The 18,653-nt window shown below is 48.3% G+C and overlaps 1 protein-coding gene and 1 long non-coding RNA gene across 2 annotated transcripts in view; one reads left to right on the top strand and one right to left on the bottom strand.

Moving 5' to 3' along the window:
• The window catches only part of Igf2r (insulin like growth factor 2 receptor), an 89,402-nt gene that overhangs the window by 57,748 nt on the left and 13,001 nt on the right, over nucleotides 1-18,653 (bottom strand). Inside the window, 3 exon segments of the mRNA XM_028866666.2 lie at nucleotides 65-163; nucleotides 1,749-1,873; nucleotides 7,206-7,345. Of these exon segments, the coding sequence (XP_028722499.1) occupies nucleotides 65-163; nucleotides 1,749-1,873; nucleotides 7,206-7,345 (364 nt within the window).
• The window catches only part of LOC114691370, a 45,200-nt gene continuing 31,176 nt past the window's right edge, over nucleotides 4,630-18,653 (top strand). Inside the window, exon 1 of the long non-coding RNA XR_003734206.2 lies at nucleotides 4,630-6,111. This is a non-coding gene — a long non-coding RNA (uncharacterized LOC114691370). The remainder of the gene's footprint in view (nucleotides 6,112-18,653) is intronic.

The following is an 18,653-nucleotide window of genomic DNA, read 5'->3' as shown; positions in this document are numbered from 1 at the left end:
ACCCTTTCTGTCTCTCAAGGTCTCCAGAATGGATTTCATAACCACATAGTCTTGAACCCATTACCTCCTTATCAGCTTTAAATATGTCTTTCTTGCACGCTGCAGTAGTCCTCCATTCAAAGTAATGCACACAGCGTGTGGCAGTTACAAACTCAGGAGTTCCCTATTTAAAAAAAGAAAGAGTCACCATACCACTTGATAATACAAGCTTATTTTTAAACTTGGAATACTGTAAAACCTAGTGAAACTAAGGGTGTAACATGAAGACGTGTAACTGCTTTACATCAACAAGGTTACCACCAAGAACCTCCCCCCAAATGGAAAAATTGGGAGAGGAGAGTCTCCAGACATCCTGTCTACTGACTGCCCAGCTGCCCCACTTTCCCAAGCAGAGTAAACTCATGGGAAGTTATCCGGCTTCCTCTCAAGAGCCCAATGTTCTCTAACCAAAAATCAGCAAAATCAAAGCCAGAAAGTATGATCTCATACATCCTGTGAGGAGGCCCCTAAGGAGCCCATAGCATCTGAGCCTGTGTAGACTCACAGACCCTGCCCCAGGCAGCCCCTTCTGGCAGCCAGGGATGACTCAGATCAGTTTACCCTATGTAACCCTGCACATCAATAATTAACTTCTACCTCCCCAAGCCATGTGCAAAGCCCTAGGTTCACCTTCAAACCCTGTTTTTCATACAGTGAATATCAAACCCTTAAGAGCAATAAACAGAGGTAAGTCAGCAGCTAGCTTACTCTGCAACATTACCTCCACTGTTTATGCTGCCACAGAGATTTTTAAGATCGCAGCGTGTACAGTGAGCAGCCGTGGGCTGATCCAAAATTAATATTCATTCTGCCTCAAGTCTCACTTCAGTTCTAGCCATGTTTAAGATCTGCTTACTTAGTGGCTCTGGATGGTGGTGTGATGGGAATGTGAACTGGTGTCTGTGTGTTGCTCTGGATGGTGGTGTGATGGGAATGTGAACTGGAGTCTGTGTGTTGCTCTGGATGGTGGTGTGATGGGAATGTGAACTGGAGTCTGTGTGTTGCTCTGGATGGTGGTGTGATGGGAATGTGAACTGGAGTCTGTGTTGCTCTGGATGGTGGTGTGATGGGAATGTGAACTGGAGTCTGTGTGTTGCTCTGGATGGTGGTGTGATGGGAATGTGAACTGGTGTCTGTGTGTTGCTCTGGATGGTGGTGTGATGGGAATGTGAACTGGTGTCTGTGTGTTGCTCTGGATGGTGGTGTGATGGGAATGTGAACTGGAGTCTGTGTGTTGCTCTGGATGGTGGTGTGATGGGAATGTGAACTGGACACTGTGTGTTGCTCTGGATGGTGGTGTGATGGGAATGTGAACTGGAGTCTGTGTGTTGCTCTGGATGGTGGTGTGATGGGAATGTGAACTGGTGTCTGTGTGTTGCTCTGGATGGTGGTGTGATGGGAATGTGAACTGGAGTCTGTGTGTTGCTCTGGATGGTGGTGTGATGGGAATGTGAACTGGAGTCTGTGTGTTGCTCTGGATGGTGGTGTGATGGGAATGTGAACTGGACACTGTGTGTTGCTCTGGATGGTGGTGTGATGGGAATGTGAACTGGAGTCTGTGTTGCTCTGGATGGTGGTGTGATGGGAATGTGAACTGGTGTCTATGTGTTAATTTTGGCCATCTACTCCTCCAGTATCAGGACTTCTCTAACAAGCATGCCAGAAGGGAGAATATTGGTAACAAGAAGCTCGCAGAGGGGCCCACTCACCAGGGTCTTCCCGCACAGAAATGTAATACTGGTCTGGGTTTTGTGGTGTGAATCTGAAGGCCGGCAGTCCGCAGTGGTGTTGAATTCCAGGAGGGATCTGGATGAACTTTTCAAAAGTGAATCACCTATTTGGAGAGGGTGAGGATGAACATACAGTGAACACACATGTGGCACATAGGGTCTTCTGCTTACAGATAAGCACTAGGCAAATCACGAGTGTTAAACATGCAGGGTTCTCTCTTCAAATGGAGAGATACCCTGGCTTCCGGCCCAGAAGGCTGGGTACAGAGGTGGTTAATAGTCTGATGACTAGTGTACTATCTGTATGGCTAGGCCACACCAGCTCCCCCAGACCCTTATCCTCAGCATTATTTACCTTGAGACTGCTTCCTTAATATATAGATTAACCCATCTTTATGGAGAGGTCACTTGTGCTTTACAAGGGTTTCATTGCAGTCATGGCTTAAGCTTTGTTGTACACACAAGATTGAATTAATTATCACCAGAAAGCTTTTTTTTTTTTTTTTAAAATTGTGTTTTGCTTAAATGTGCCTAAAATTAACTGTAAGATCTTCAAAGTTTGACCCAACACCAGTTTCTGCCTCAAAAATTTTCTGGTCTTTCCCCAAATCTTTCCTGACCAGCTCAGTGGGCAATTTACATAAACATTTTCAATTTTGTGGAAGAGCCTTGGAAGACCACCAACATCATCAGGCTCCAGGTCAAGAGGTGTAGGGGAAAAGGGCCAGCCAAAGAAACACACCCTGATCCTGAGAACAGAGTGAAAGAAACACACTCTGCCTCTGACCAACTCAGCACAAAAACCAACCAATCCATTGAGCACGAAATCCAGCCAATCTCTGAGAGGTGAGGTGGGGCAGAGCAGAGGGGTATTAAGTAAGTGGCACAGTTGGGGTAGAATTTAACACTCTCCACCCACCTGCTAAGGCTCCAACATTTATCTATCCCTCCTCACTCTTAATATGGAACAGGACAGACAGGACTGCCTATCACCAAGCAGGTACCCTGCGGAGCTCGCAGCACAGAGGGGCTGTGGTGGTTTGAATGCAACTGGCCCCCATGAACTCATAGGGGGTGGCAATATTAGGAGATTTTGGTTTTCCGAATCACCACTGGTTCAAGGAAGAGATGAAGATATTAAAGACTTCTAGAATTCAATGAAAATGAGTGCACAACATACCCAAACTTATGGGACACTATGAAAGTAGTGCTAAGAGGAAAGAAAGTTCATAGCACTAAGTGCCTACACAAAGAATTTAGAGAAATCTCACACTAGGGACCTCCTGAAACTAAAAAGTTTCTGTAAGGCAAAGGTCATGGTCATTAAGACAAAGTGACAGCCTACAACTCACAGAGATCCGCCTGCCTCTGCCTCCTGAGTGCTGGGATTAAAGGTGTGCACCACCACTGCCTAGTTTAGAAAGAGGTATTTTGATAGACGGAGCCATTATGGGGTTAGGGAGAAACCTGGTACTAGGGAAATCCCCAGTGATCCAAAGGGATAACCCCAGCTAAGACTCTTAGCAATAGTTGAGAGGGTGCCTGAGCTAGCCTTCCCCTGTACTCTGATTGGTGACTACCCCAATTGTCATCATAGAATTTCATCCAGTAACTGATGGAAGCAGATACAGAAATCCACAGCCAAGCACTGGGCCAAGCTCCGAGTCCAGTTGAGAAAGGGAGGAGGGATTATAGAAGCAAGGGTGGGTCGGAAAAACCAGAGAGAACAGATGCGACTTAATGGGAGCTCACAGACTCTAGACTGATCGTTGGGGAACCTGCATGGGACCAAACTAGGCCCTCTGAATGTGGGTGACATTTATGTGTGGCTTGATCTGTTTGTTGGTACCCTAGCAGTGAGACCAGGGTTTATCCTTGGTGAATGAAGTGGCTTTTTTTGGAACCCATTACTTATGGTGAGATACCTTGCTCATCCTTGATGCAGGGGGTAAAGGGTTTGGACCTGCCTAAACTTGGTATGCCACACTTTGATGACTCCCCAAGGGAGGCCCTACCCTATTTGAGGAGTGGATGGGGGTGGGGGAAGCGGAAGAAGGGGAGAGAGGGGGAACTGTGATTGGTATATAAAATGAAAAAAAAAATTGAATTAAAAAAAAACTGGAACTTTCATACCCATGATTTATGAGGTTGGAATTTTATGAAATTCAAAATGATATATATATGGAAAATGAAAATTCAAATATTCAAAAAGTATCATGATGCAAAGAAAAAGAAAAAGAAATCCTAAGACAGGGGCATAGGGCCAAGAGCCACCGTCAGGCGAGGGGTCTCGCTGAGCAGCCACACTGGGCAAGCCGTGCTGCCCGGAGCCAGGCCTGCCACCCGCTCCCCTGCGGGGCCGGGCAGCTGTCGGGACCTGACCGGAATTGACACGTTGTTCTTTGGCACCCTTCGGCACTGGCTGCGTTGTGTAGGGCAGAGAGGCGTAGGGCAGGGAGGCCCCCCCAGCCCCACGCGGCGGCCAACCCTTGCCTGCCCCAGCCGGCTGCGCTCCATGGCCGCCCAGCCCGCCCTGCTGGCGCCACTAGATTCGCGCCCTTCCTGACTTGTTCCCGGGTGTCTCGGGCCTCTCCGGTCCCGAGTGAGTGAGACGCCTAGTGGCAGCACCAACAGCCGCGGCCACTCCTAAGCCCCGCCCGGTCCTGGCTCTGGGATGGGTCCCAGGAAGGCCTCGCCGTCCAATACCAGCCTCCCAGTGTCCAGCCCTTGGGCCAATCAGGAAAGGGTATATCCCCCAATCCCACCCCCTCTTAAGACATACCCAAGCTTGCCCCGACTAGCTCTGACGTGTCCAAAGATGGCAGAGCCAACCAAATTTAAGTGTTGCTTGCTTAGCCAATCACGTCCATGATGACCTCATTCCCCTCCACCCCTCCTGGCGGCCTATAAAAGGGGCTGCGGGCTTCCTGGCAGACCCCTGAATGCTGGACTAAACGACGTTCTTCTGCTGACTGCGTACATCAGCAGTCTTTGTTTTCTGGGGGGTTCTGCCGACTCCAACAAGGGGACGAACTGAGCCGCAGCCAGCAGCGCGGAGAGGGAACTGGGCAGAGCCGAGCCGCGAGGGACCAGGCTGGACATAAAAGGCTAGCCGCGCTGCGGACTGGCGAGACAAGACGTGCCGCGCAGACGGAAGAGACTAGCGCGCAGACCGGCCCACTGAAAAGACTAGCCGCGCTGCGCGGACCAACGGATCAAAATTATTAGCCACGCTACGTGGACCAAGGGACCAAAAATATTAGCTGCGCTGCGCAGACCAACGGACCAAAAATATTAGCTGCGCTGCGCGGACCAACGGACCGAAAATATTAGCCGCGCTGCACGGACCGGTGGACTAGAGACACCAGCCGCGCTGCGCAGACCGGTGGACTAGAGATCAGCCGCGTTCCGCGGACCGGTGGACTAAAGAGACCAGCCGCGTTCCGCGGACCGGTGGACTAGAGATCAGCCGCGTTCCGCGGACCGGTGGACTAGAGACACCAGCCGCGCTGCGCAGACCGGTGGACTAGAGATCAGCCGCGCTGCGCGGACCGGTGGACTAGAGACACCAGCCACGCTGCGCAGACCGGTGGACTAAAGATCAGCCGCGTTCCGCGGACCGGTGGACTAAAGAGACCAGCCGCGCTGCGCGGACCGGTGGACTAAAGATCAGCCGCGTTCCGCGGACCGGTGGACTAAAGATCAGCCGCGCTGCGCGGACCGGTGGACTAGAGACACCAGCCGCGTTCCGAGGACCGGTGGACTAGAGATCAGCCGCGCTGCACGGACCAGTGGACTAAAGAGACCAGCCACGCTGCGCAGACCGGTGGACTAAAGAGACCAGCCGCGCTGCACGGACCAGTGGACTAAAGAGACCAGCCGCGCTGCGCGGACCGGTGGACTAAAGAGACCAGCCGCGTTCCGCGGACCGGTGGACTAGAGACACCAGCCGCGTTCCGAGGACCGGTGGACTAGAGATCAGCCGCGCTGCGCGGACCGGTGGACTAAAGAGATCAGCCGCGCTGCACGGACCAGTGGACTAAAGAGACCAGCCGCGCTGCGCGGACCGGTGGACTAAAGAGACCAGCCGCGTTCCGAGGACCGGTGGACTAAAGAGACCAGCCGCGCTGCGCGGACCGGTAGACCGAAAAGACAAGCTGCGCCGCGGACCTGTGAACTCAAGAGACTAGCCGCGCCGCACGGACCGGCAGACCTTTTTGAAAAGAACAGCCACGCTGCAAGGACCGGTGGACTAAAGACACCAGCCACGCCACGTGGACCGGCAGACCTTTTTGAAAAGACTAGCGCGTAGACTGGTGGACCGAAAAGATGCACCACCCACGTGAGTGTGTCCCCATCCCTCAGTCCCTCTAAAGGCAGTTAACCTTCATTCTGTGTGTATCTCCTGTATGTGGTAGCCAGTGGAAGACAGGGTATCACAACCACTGAAGCTGATACGGTTGTGAGCTATCCGACATGGATGCTGGGGGAAAAAACAAACAACACAGGTCCTCTGGAACAATTGTGTTCTTAATCACTGAGCATCTCTCCAACCCTAAATTAAATTTACCATTTTTAACTATTATAAAATTCACCTGGGTGTGGAAGAGATGGAGGCTTTCTATGAAAGCATGGCCAGCAGTTACACAAAGTTAAAGCCTACACAGGGAGAACACTTTTTTAAAAAATGTATTTATTCATTTTATATATATATGTGTGTGTGTGTGTGTGTGTGTGTGTGTGTGTGTGTGTGTGTATAGCGCGTTATATATGTATATGTATGTGTGTATATATGTGTGTGTGTGAAGGCACCAGATCTCACTGTAGATGGCTATGAGTCACCATGTGGTTACCGGAAATTGAATCAGAACCTCTGGAAGAGCAGCCAGTAGCCAGTGCTCTTAATCTCTGAACCATCTCTCCAGCCTGAGAACACCTATCTTTAATTTAAAAAGAAAAAAAAAAAAATCTGGGTAGTGATGGATGGCACATGCTTTTAATCCCAGAAAGGTGGATCTCTGTAACTTGAGGCCAGGCTGGTCTACAAAGAGAGTTTCAGGACAACCTGGACAACACAGAGAATCCCCATCTTGAAAATCCAAAACCAAAAAAAGAAAACCAACAGAAACACATCTATGGACTGGAGAAGTGGCTCGGGCACAAGCACGTAGCCCTCTTCCAGAGGACTAAGTTCAATTCCCAGCACCCATGCATGCCTGGGGACTCACAACCACCTTAACTCCAGCTCCAGGGTATCTTAGGTCTCTTCTGGCCCAGCAGGAACCTGGACCCGCAGGCAAACACACAGACAAAATAATCTTTTAGAAAATGTCTTCTGTTCGACACTATATTAACAGTCTATATTATATATAAACCATACAGTTGTGTGCACTGCTGTAGCCATGTAGTATGTTTACGTAATGGAGCTTTACTTACCCACTGATCGAAAAGTTTTTGTCTTCAAGTCAGACATACAAACAGCACTTGTCGGCCCACACCCGGGAAGATCCACATTTCCACAAACACTGATTTTATAAACAGCATTATTTTTGGAATCAACAGCTTCCCATGTGTAGCTGGAAAGGAAGAAAGACAATTTGTCAATGTCATTGATCTGACAATTTCTCTCCAGTTGGACATTCTAGCCGTTTTTGCTTCAACTACTATACATAAGAAGGCACTTTCATTAACTAAAAATAACAAGTCAAATGTGGCAAACATTTTGAAAAGTGGCCAGGATAGAATCCACCAAGTGCCACCTGGCTAGGAAAACCTCAGAATGCTCAAACCCATCCTTATTCTAAGAACATTAATTCATTAGAGCAACTACTTGAGTCACGCTATGTGAGATGGGGCCAGTCCAGTCACCCCAGAGTGCTGAAGACCCAAAGACTGTTGTGTTCTGTTTTGAATTATTACTTTATATGTATGGGTGTTTTGCCAACATGCATATCTGTGTATCACATATGTGCAGTGTCCAAGGAGGCCAGAAGAGGACGTCAGTTCCTCTGGAACTGGAGTTACAAGCTTTGGGGAGCCACTATGGGGTGCAGGAATCAAACCTAGCTAGGTCATCCCCTAGAACAGCAGCCAGGGCTCTGAACTGCTACGCTCGCTCTCCGGTTCTTCTAAGGGATTATCTTTAACTCTGAAGCTTTTTACTTTTTTGTTGTTGTTGTTGTTGTTGATGGAACTTCTGATGCCCCTGTCTCCATCTCCTGAGTGCTGAGATCACTGACTTGCACCACCACACCTAGACTTAACGTGGTCAGGGGCCAAATCCAGGCCCTGGTTGCATATTAGGCAAGCTCCACCCCCACCTCAAGTTTTTTATTATTATTAAAACTGGCTATAATGTGTAAAGCAGGCCTGCTTCTGACAGATTACAGTCTGGACCTGAGCTGACTCGCAGACAAGGTCTACTTGCAGGCTGATAAGCTACTACGCTAGAGAGCTCTGCAGAACCCACTCTGACTGTCTGCTGTCATCAGCCTCAACACCTGCAACAAAATCATTGGGGTTTTTTGGTTCTGCCCAAGTAATTATGCTAATCCTCTACTCTTTCCTAGGAGAATGCTTTGCCCATTTTATAAACTGGGGTTCATTTCCTCAGCAAGGGTAAAAAGAGAAAAGGGAGAGAGTGGGTAAGAAGTTTCTTGAGAATGGGCTTCAACACGTAGGGCAGTGGTGGTGCACACCTTTAATCCCAGCACTTGGGATGCAGAGGCAGGCGGATCTCAGTGAGTTCAAGACCAATCTGGTGTACAGAGTGAGATCCAGGACAGCCAGGACTGTTACACAGAGAGTACCCCTGTTGGGGGGGGGGGGGGGACCACACACAAAGAAAACCCTGGTTAACTTTCAACAGTTCTGATGAGAGAGGGGAAGAAAGACTAATCAGACTTGCCGGGATAAGCCTACCCAGAGGTAGAGTGGAGGTTCAGGTGTGAGGCAGCTCCCACTCATTTCCAGTTGACCATGTGACCCTGTGAATAGTGCCGCACAGAAGTACCCAGAGACATGCCTAGGGTTTCCCATTCCCAGGCACCAGGGCAAAGGCTACCCCAAAGCCACCTGGTACTGTCCGTGCCCTTCCCTGACTAGAATTTACTGCTAGGTAGCACTCCTAGCATCATGGGCAAGCAACTCACTTAACCTTGGGCCTGGGGTCCAGTCGGAGCCCCCTGCCCAAAAGCAGGGGTGTGTGAACATCTGGCAGGTGACAGAGTGTCCTGGGAATTTGTGGCCACTAAGCTACTGCAAACCTGAAAAACTGGTTACTTAAGTGCCAGGCCTTTGGGGTGACGTCAGGGTTTAAAGCAGTGATTACTCAACAAACAGATTAGTTACCTCCAGAGCCATGAGGATCATGCATGAGAAAATCACTCCAGCACGCTGGCTGGCCCAGAGAAAATCATCAATAAAGCCTGTTTCTTCTTCCTCTGGCTAGGGGTGGGGGTGGTAGTGGTAATTTGTTTCATAGTGTATCCTTCTGTCTAAGTACCCCCTATACCCCAGTGCTGGAGTTATAGAGGCCCAGCCACGGGGAGGGGGGGGTTTCCTAAATGTTCAATAAGAAAGGCAACAAGGTATAGAATGACAAGAGTCCCGGGCCCCATGGAGGGCCCATTCTGGCAGGAAGGAAGGAAAATAAGTGAACATATGCACAAGACAAGCTCTAATGGAAACAGTCGGTGAGGACAAGCCAGTGGACCACTAAGAATATGGCACAGGTCCGTCAGGCTGAGAAATTACTCTGAGCCCTGACAGACAAGCAGTAGCAGCTTCAGGGATGGAAGGGGAAGAAAAGGAGAGAGCATCTTAGGGGGACAGCCACGCCTGCCCTGAAGTGAGCAAAGGCCACGGCACACAAACTTTCCTTAAAACTTTTAGCTAGTAATTTGCAAGATATTAGTACATTTTTATTATGGTGAGTTGCAGAGAAAATGCTAATCTCTCATTTGGGAGCTGTGATTAGTTTTTCCAAGCTGGCAGGCAGTTCATGGAAAACCTTAGCCTGACACCATTGCTGCTCCTCACAGCCCAATGACTGAAGTACCTATGGGTACCACAGAAAAGAAGTCAGCAGTGAGAATCAAATCTAAAGAAATCCAGACAGAGAAATAAAAAGGGGGAAGTGAACTGCACACAAGTCAGAGAAAAGGCTGCTTTCTGAAAGGCATACTTTTTTGTATTTCGTACAAATTGATCAAAATGGAAGTGGTGATGTAAATAGGGAGGGCAGATCCTATTACCTACTCAAGTCTTTGAACAGTTTCTTTGGAGTTGATTGAAGGGCTCACAGGCGGCAGCCCTCCCCAGGCAGATGTCCTCAGCCATCAAACTCAACCCACAGCTCCTGGGAACATGTGCTAGCTCAGCTTAGTCACACTACTTAAGAGCACAGAAACGGTCACAGTGTCTTCTAAACTGAAACCAAACGATCTGCAGGCTGTTAGCACTTGAGAAGGTCTAATTCAGCGAACATTACAGCTGCTTAAAACAATCCAACAGGCCTGGCACCTGTGCACTGTCACTCAACGGAAATAACATTCCATGAAGCTCACAGGAGACTAGTTCTGCAGTAGAGTGAAAGTGAGCTAACACGTAGATAATGTGACCTGGCACTATTACTTTAAAACTACTTTATAGTTCATAAAGACAGAAAAATTAGATGTTATCTCAAGATGGGGAGAAGAAAGGAATACAGAGCAATGATTTCCTAAGTACAGAGTGTACCAGTTCATCTCTGTCAACTGGGGGATTGCGTAGATTCAGAAAATAATCTGTCTACTGTGAAGGAGAATTTGTGAAAAGAAGCTATGTCTGCAAAGTCTTACTGACTGACTGAAACCTCAGTGCCCGGAACCTAATTAAAACTTATCTTGGGCTATCTTTAGCACCCCTAAGGAGCCATTCCTTGCCCACCACTGTGTCAGAACTAACATCCTGAGATAAGCAGATAAAAACCTTTGGAATGTATCTACTTGACAGAACCTTATCTCCACCAAGGGGCTAAATATGCTATTAGAGACCTATAGCTGTCTCGTGTTTCCACCAATGTATTTTTAAATGCCTTGATGTTACTTTCTTTGTTATAAAAACTTCATGAAACTGCTTCCATGGTGGACCATGCTATTTGGGGAGATCCAAATCTATGTTCCTGGGCCATGGTCATTCATTTTTGGCTCCAGAATAAACTCTTATTCCTTAAAAAAAAAAAAAAAAAGAAAAAAGAAAAAAAAACTACTTTATAGTTAGCCCAAGACTGGTAGAAATACATGACAGCGCTTTTCAAGCAGTGCTGTGTTTAATAAGGAGGGGCTGCATGTTTGAAGACAAGTGTGATGGTGCAGTGATGCACACCCAGGCAGCCAAGGAAGGAGAAGCAATAGTTAAGGACAAAATCTGCTACAGAGTGAAGCCTGGTCTAGCCTGGACTAGCTAAGAGTCCGTTTCAGACCATGCATAGTGGTCCATGCCTTTAATCCCAGTGCTCGGGAGGCAGATCTCTGTTGAGTTTGAAGCCAGCCTGGAACAGTAAGAGTTCCAGGACAGTTAGGGCTATACAGTGAGTCCTTGCCTCAAGAACAAAAAGAAAAAGAAAGCAAAAAACAAACAGTCCAAGTCACATTTAAAATTTTAAACTTAAATGAATATAAATTATTGTGTGATATTTTGATTGTGTTCTGACAAATAAAGCTTGCTTGCAGTCAGAGGGCAGAGCTAGCCACTAGCTGACCTAAATTAACCATAGAGATTTGGAGGACTGGAGACAGAAAATAGTAAGGCGGGCCAGAGAGAGGATCTTGGCCCTTTTGGACTGAGGAAAGGTAGAAGTAGGAAGTGACTGTGCCTGCTCCCCTGTGTCTTTGCTCTTTCAGGTTTTTATCCCAATTATCTGAGGCTGCAACCATTCTTACAGTGGAATCTGTGAAAAGCTGAGAAATCAGCATGGTTGTTATCAAAGGTACCTGGGAATGCGGGCACTGGAGACTAAGTGTGCAGTTACACCTCTGGGGGACAAACTGGGGTGAAAATTTATCTTTTAGAAAAAAATTCTATTTGAAACAAATACGGATAGTCAAAATTAGAATTCCACCCCACAGCAACAGTTCACTGCTAAACAAGAAGGCACTGTAAGCTGAGAGGCCCCCAGAAGTCCACCCTCTACCAAGTTCACACAAGTGAAGACTAAGAAAAGGCAGGCAGGCTGGCAGTCCATTAGGCTGAAGTCCAGGTTCTGAGGACACGGCCATCAGCTCTGTTCACCGGAGGTCTCATCACACCTGAGGAGTGCACAGACCGCCTCCGCAGTGCGTGCATCCAGACAGGAGTGAAGTCCAGGGGCCGTGCTCACAACTCCTCTACTGTTCACTCACAGTCACGGGCTCCTCGCTGAGTTCCATCTCACCCGAGGGACTTCAATGGGCAGTGAGAAGGTGGGGCAGGGAGGGACAGACAGGCCAGGGATACAGACGGTCGGTCCACTGAAAACACAGCCCGGAATCTGCCCGCTGCCCCACCCCACTGTAAGGAGAACTGCCTGCCCTCTGCGCACTGAACTACCTAGCGAAACCCTGGTTTTGAAAATCAGCAACAGTGCCTGAAGTGGGCAGTGCACACCTACAATCTCAGTGGTCGGGAAGTGGAAGCAAGGGTATCGCCACAATTTTGAGGCTAGTCAGGGCTAAAGAGCAAGATATCAGTTCAAAAAGAAAAGGAAGAAAAGTTTAAGAAAAGCAAGCCAAACCCCCAATTCCCCATCTCATTGTAAAAACTAGTTTATAGGTCCCTCGCCTCTGAAAAGCCCCAACCCTAGAAACCCCCTGCCACAGTGGCACTGTTAGGCAATGGCATGTGAGTGGGGTCCTTAGCACGGCTTCGCAGTATCTGTGACCTGACACATGTTCTCTAGACTATAACTCCTGCCTCCGCAACCCTAGCTGGCAGGGACACAAATAATCCACAACCCCTTTTTCCAACATAGTCGGTATTTATTTCTTGTTCAGAGAAAAAGGACAGACTCGGCTAAGGCCATCACTCAGCTGGTACAGTGCCTACCTAGCGTACTGTGTGGTGTGCTGCAGTGGTTTGAATGAAAAATGTGCCCCACAGGCACACACACTTGAAGATACGATCCTAGTTAGTGGTGCTCTTGGGTGGGTAATGAAACATTAGGAGGTGGAGCCGTCTGAAGGAAGCATGTCACTGGGGGCAGGCTTTCAGAGTTCACAGCCACACCCAGCTTCCAGTTTGTTCTCAGAGCTCCCTGCCTGTAGATGGAATGTCTGTAGATGGAATGTGTCTTGCTCAAGCCATCTACTGCCATCTTCTTCCACCATTACAGAGTATCCCTCTAGAACCCAAGCGGAAATAAAACTCTTCTGTAAGTTGCCTTGGTCACAGCAACAAAAAGTAACTAATCCAAAGGCCCTGAGTTACATCCCAAGTACCATATATAAACCAGGAATGGAAGTACATGCACGTTAACTCCAGCACATGGGAGATAAAGTCAGGAACTCAACACAAATAGCTCCATTACAAACAGGTTGATTCTGGGATACAAAAACTGCTCTCTTCAGTTAAGTTCTGCCACAACCACCTGAAGGTCACCTGCACTTCAGCTCCAGGGAGCTACTACTTACAAAAACATTAGGAAGGAAACAGGGGGGCTGAGGAGACCGTTAAGGATAGAGCCTGTTCCATACTAGCATCCATGAGGCCCTCCTTCCAGTCCTCAGTACCAGGGAAAAGGAGGTAGAGGAGGACACCAGGCCACTGGGCTGTGTCTCAGTACAAGGCTCGTCCTCCTCGCAGCACCAACCCTAAGGGACACCCACCCCAGCACTGGCTCCATCTTCAACTCCCTTCAGTTCCTCAGCTTAGGAAGCAAAGCACAAGACTCAGGTAAGCCTGACCTCCTCCAGTGCCACCTAGCTATGAAGTGGAAGCCAGGAACAAACCCAGGTGAGCTGAGCCCCAAGAATGAGAGCTGAGTCACTAGGGTCAACTGTCTCATTTAGTCTAAATTTTTAATGTATTTTAAATTTTCCAGAAAATATTTAGTTTCATGACAACACTGAAAAGCTCTCTAAAACTTTGAGTTCAACTTTGTCTCACATATATATGCACCCATGCGCGCGCGCGCGCACGCGCACAGACAAGCCATTAAGATCACAGATGTGACACAGATACCATGCACACTACCATTTTATTCAATAACACAACATTAAAGTCATCCTTTTATAGGCACACCCAATATAACTCCCTTTCCTGTGTATGTCAAAACTCACGTGGACCTGGAGGAAACCCTGGGAGCAACACTAAGCCCAAGCACACAGTGCCAAACAGCAGGCTCGATGGGCCCTGGCCTCGAGCTGCCAAACCACACAACAGACTCCTCGCCCAGCAGAGTGCCTTCCCTCTGGCCTGGTCACTGGGGTCTAAGCTAGTGGAACTCTGAGCAGAGATGGCATCCTCTCTCCCGCCCTCAGACTCACCCAGGCCCCTTCCTTTAGATGGACTATACACACACACAGCCGTCAGTAACTTGGAGAAGGGCAGACGGCACACACACGACTTTGATGAGCTATCTCTGATTTAAAAGTGCATGTGCTGTTGGAAACACCTTCCACAGGAGTGGTTAGCAAGCACGTGGGCGGAGTGCAGACTTCCCTAGAAAAACTGAGCACAGTTCAGTCTGCGAGCAACAGTCCTCTCCTGAACTTGCCTCAAGTGGCTATGAGGTTCCACTTTAACTTCATTTGGTTTAAATTCCTGAATATCCTCAAAGATGTTGCCAATCTACAGACTGGCAAGGCAAAGACAAGAAATTGCTCCTACTACTCTGGCAAGTGCCACCCACCAAACCCACCCAATGGTGGCCAGGCAGCCAAGGGCAGCAAATCTACCCAGGTGGCACTTGAGCCAATTCCACATGCCTGTCCAGGAGCAAGAAGGATCCAAAGACAAGGCCTGAGTATGCTCTGAAACTCTGATGGTAGGATCGTTGCAGGACGACCCCACACAGATAGACTCTTAGGACAAAAAGTCCCAGAAGCACCTAGTGCAAGTGTCAACACCTCTCCAGGAGATAGAGGCCTAGTATACACAACAGAGAAACACAAGAACCTTGTGAAAACTAGAGGGAAGCTGGGCCGTGGTGGCGCACACCTTTAATTCTAGTACTTGAGAGGAAGAGGCAGGTGGATCTCTGTGAGTTCGAGGCCAGCCTGATCTACAAAGTGAACTCTGCCTCAAGAAACCCAAAAAAAAAAAAAAAAAAAAAAAAAAAGAGGGAAGGCAAGAACACCCGAGTGTCTCTCTTGGCCTTTCCATCTGCATACCTGCACACACACAAACACAACAGGGTAACTAGTGTGTGTGCACACTAATACTTCTATAGTCAAGCTGTTTGCACTTAGTGGGTCTCTTTCTGCCTTCTCACGGGTACCATCTCCTGTGCACTTGGTCTCTTCCTCGTTCACATTTGGGTGTCATCCTAGCTCCCAGCTCCTATGCATCTTGAGATGACACTTGACAGTCATGTAGCTGGTCAATATCTAATCACTGGCTTATAATTATCAGCACACAAAGCAGGTATGACAGAATCGATCCTAAAATTAACAAGCACATAATGAAACTGTAATTTAAAAAAAAAAAAGTTGGTGATCCACACAGCAAGACACACATACAGTACTAGCTAGGGTGCTTTTCTTAATCCAGTGAGCACAGGTCTGACTCATGGAAACTTTCCAACCTCAACTTCCAAATGTGATTCTGCTTTGGAGGTATGTACCCGAATCCTCCAATAGCGTGTGAAGGCTGTCACCTGTTTACCATACCTTATCACGTCTCAGCTCACACATGCAGCACACTGGCCCCAAAAGCCAGACCAAGTCTCTCCTGAGAGATCAGGAAGAGACATGGTCCCAAGTGGACCTTGTGGGCTGTGTACCTGAAAAGACAAAATCTGGCCTGGCAGGGTGATTCACCCCTGACCAGACGGTGACACTGGGAAACACATGAGTTTGACACAGCAGGCAGGGCTCAGGATCATAGGAAGTACTTCACTTCCTATTCTAACCAACCACAAGACTGTGGATCAAGATAGGAAGCCTGCTCAAAAAAATGAGGGTGATCATGGGAGTGTCAGGCATCAGTTTGCTTTAGAGCTACACAGGATCTAGAAGCAAAAATCAATAGGGTAAGGAAGGATCCAGACTCAACCCCTAAATAAACCATGACACCTAAGTCCATTTCAGAGGCTAAGGGACCAGGGCTGGCAGGCAACCAGGGCCCAATAATGTCTTTGAACCATGTCATAGTGAGTTATAGCAGAGGCAGGGTGAGAGAGAGGAACCTCTGAAAAAGAACCATAATCACAATGAAGACCACACAAACCTGGGCTCGAATCCTGCCCCTGCACTCCAGCCTGTAGGCGGAGTAGAATTCATATACTCTCTGAACCCCAACTTCCTTGTCCACAAACCAAGCAAACCCAAAAGGTCACGAATAGGGAGGAACCTAGATGAGGAACAGCACTTGAGAGTTGTGATGTAACAGAAGGCTTCAGATTGCTTAAGAACCAAGTTCTCTCTCTCTCTCTCTCTCTCTCTCTCTCTCTCTCTCTCTCTCTCTCTCTCTCTCTCTCTCTCTCTCACACACACACACACACACACACACACACACACACACAAAGACAACTGCCACATGACACCGGCAAGGGGCTGAGGAGGGAAGGGAGGGCAGACCCTTGTCCTGGGCCACACCCTGTCCTGGGCCACACCCACCAGTATGCTGAAGAATCTAAGCCTCCAGTTAGAACTCCAGGGGCGCTGAGACATGGCACATACATGCACATACAGTGCTAGTCAGCCTGTGCATGACTGTAACATACATGTGAGAGATAATTTTAGAGGGAAGATCTACTTTGGCTCTTGGTTTCTAAGGTCTCAGTACATGGTCAGCTGTCCCACTGCTATGGCCTAAGCTGAGACCAAACATCACAGCAACAGGAATATGTGATGGGAGAAACTACTCACTCACCTCATGGCATCCACAAAACAGAGGGAGGGAAGTGGGGATAGCAGGACACACAGGCATGGGACAAGATGGCCTCTAAAGATGTGTCCCTAATGGTATACTTCCTCCAACTAGGCACCACCTCTGAAAGTTCCTATCCTCTCCCAATCATTCTATGAAATTGTGAATGTATCTGTGAATTAATCCCTTGATGAAGTCAAAGCCCTGATGTAGGCAGAGTTTCTCTGTCCCAGCAGCTGTTCCCAAGTTACCACTTAGAAACTTAATATGAATTACAAATGCTCAGCCAATAGCTCAGGCTTATTACTAACTAGCTCTTATAACTCAAATTAACCCGTTTCCATTAATCAATGTGCTACCCTGAGACTCATGGCTTTTACCTCTTCTGCATGTCCTGCTTTCTCTCCATCTGGCTGGAAACTTCTCTGACTCCGCCCTTCTTCCCAACATTCTCTTTGCCCTGAAAATCCTGCCTAGCCATTGGCCAATCAGCTTTTTATTAACAATGAGAGCAATACATATTTACAGTGTACAAAGATTGTTCCACAGCATCCTGGTAAACCAGCCACCTCTCAGTGACTTCATCTACCACTAGAGACCAAGGCTTCAAAAACATAAGCTGTTGGGGGGAAGGGAGAAGGGACACACTTCATAGCCAAACACACACACACACACACACACACACACACACACACCAGACCACAGAGACAGACAGACAGCTTCTTCCTGTTTTTCTCCTCAGGACAGGGGCAGCAGCTGAGCCTCCTCAACCCTCAACTATTGAAACCCAGGCACTAGCAGCCACCACCACCGAGTGGCCAAGTAAACCTGAACTGCCCAGCATCACAGGAGCTAGGACTGTGATTCTCACAATTTTCACTATAACAAATGACACCAGCCCCCCAAGACACAAAGCCACCAGGAACTGCCCAGAACATGGGTTTGCCCAGCTCAACTCCACCATACAGGCTGCAGGATAGGGTTGAGTCTTCAGTCCTACTCCATGTTGGTTTCCTGTGTCTGTGTAAATCAATGCATTTACCTGTAACTAGGATTATGCTCTCATCCCAGACAGTAAAGATCTGGGTGCAGTGGAGCTGGATTAAAGCTCAGTGGTAGAGCAGGTAGAGCATTTCCCTCAATGGGTGATAGCCTAGATTTGTCCTCAGTACCCGCCCCCCCCCCCAAAAACAAAGATCTGTGATGGGAAATGGTACACAGGATCCTAGTTAGAAAAGAAGGAATCTAGGGATGTTGCTCAGTTGTAGAGTGCTTAACTACCATGCTCAAAGCCCTGGTTTCAGTAATGCCCAGCACAGTATAAACAAGAGTAGTGACATATAACTGTAATTCTAGAACTGGGCAAATGGAAACAAGAGGGTCAGATGTTCAGGGTCAACCTTGGCTATATAGCAAGTTCAGTGCCAGCCTGGGTGACAGGAGACTATCTCAAAATGACACACCTGGGGCACGCCCTTCGAGACTTGTGAACATAATCACTTATTCCTCATTGTTTCTCAAGGAGCACACAATCTCCCCCATTCTTAGAGACGTGAAACTACAGAGCCTGGATGTAACTTGGCCTGCAGTCTCAGAACAGAAAGTGACCAACCACAGCAGGGAATTGCCATGCTCTCTGCCCCAAGCATAGCCACTTCCCACTGCATCCTGGCAGCAAAACTGTCACCAGCTTTAGGGACCTGAAAGACAAGCCACTCTGCACAAAAGCAAACCCATCAGACTTTGGGGTTTGGGTTTGTTTCTGAGACTCACTCCTTTCAGTTCAGGCTGACCTGGAACTCAGGGCAATCCTCCTGCCTGAGCTTGCCAAGTGCC

The sequence above is a fragment of the Peromyscus leucopus genome, chromosome 8a (genome assembly GCF_004664715.2).
Source record: "Peromyscus leucopus breed LL Stock chromosome 8a, UCI_PerLeu_2.1, whole genome shotgun sequence".
NCBI lineage: Eukaryota > Metazoa > Chordata > Mammalia > Rodentia > Cricetidae > Peromyscus > Peromyscus leucopus.
This window is presented reverse-complemented; position numbering and strand designations above follow the sequence as displayed.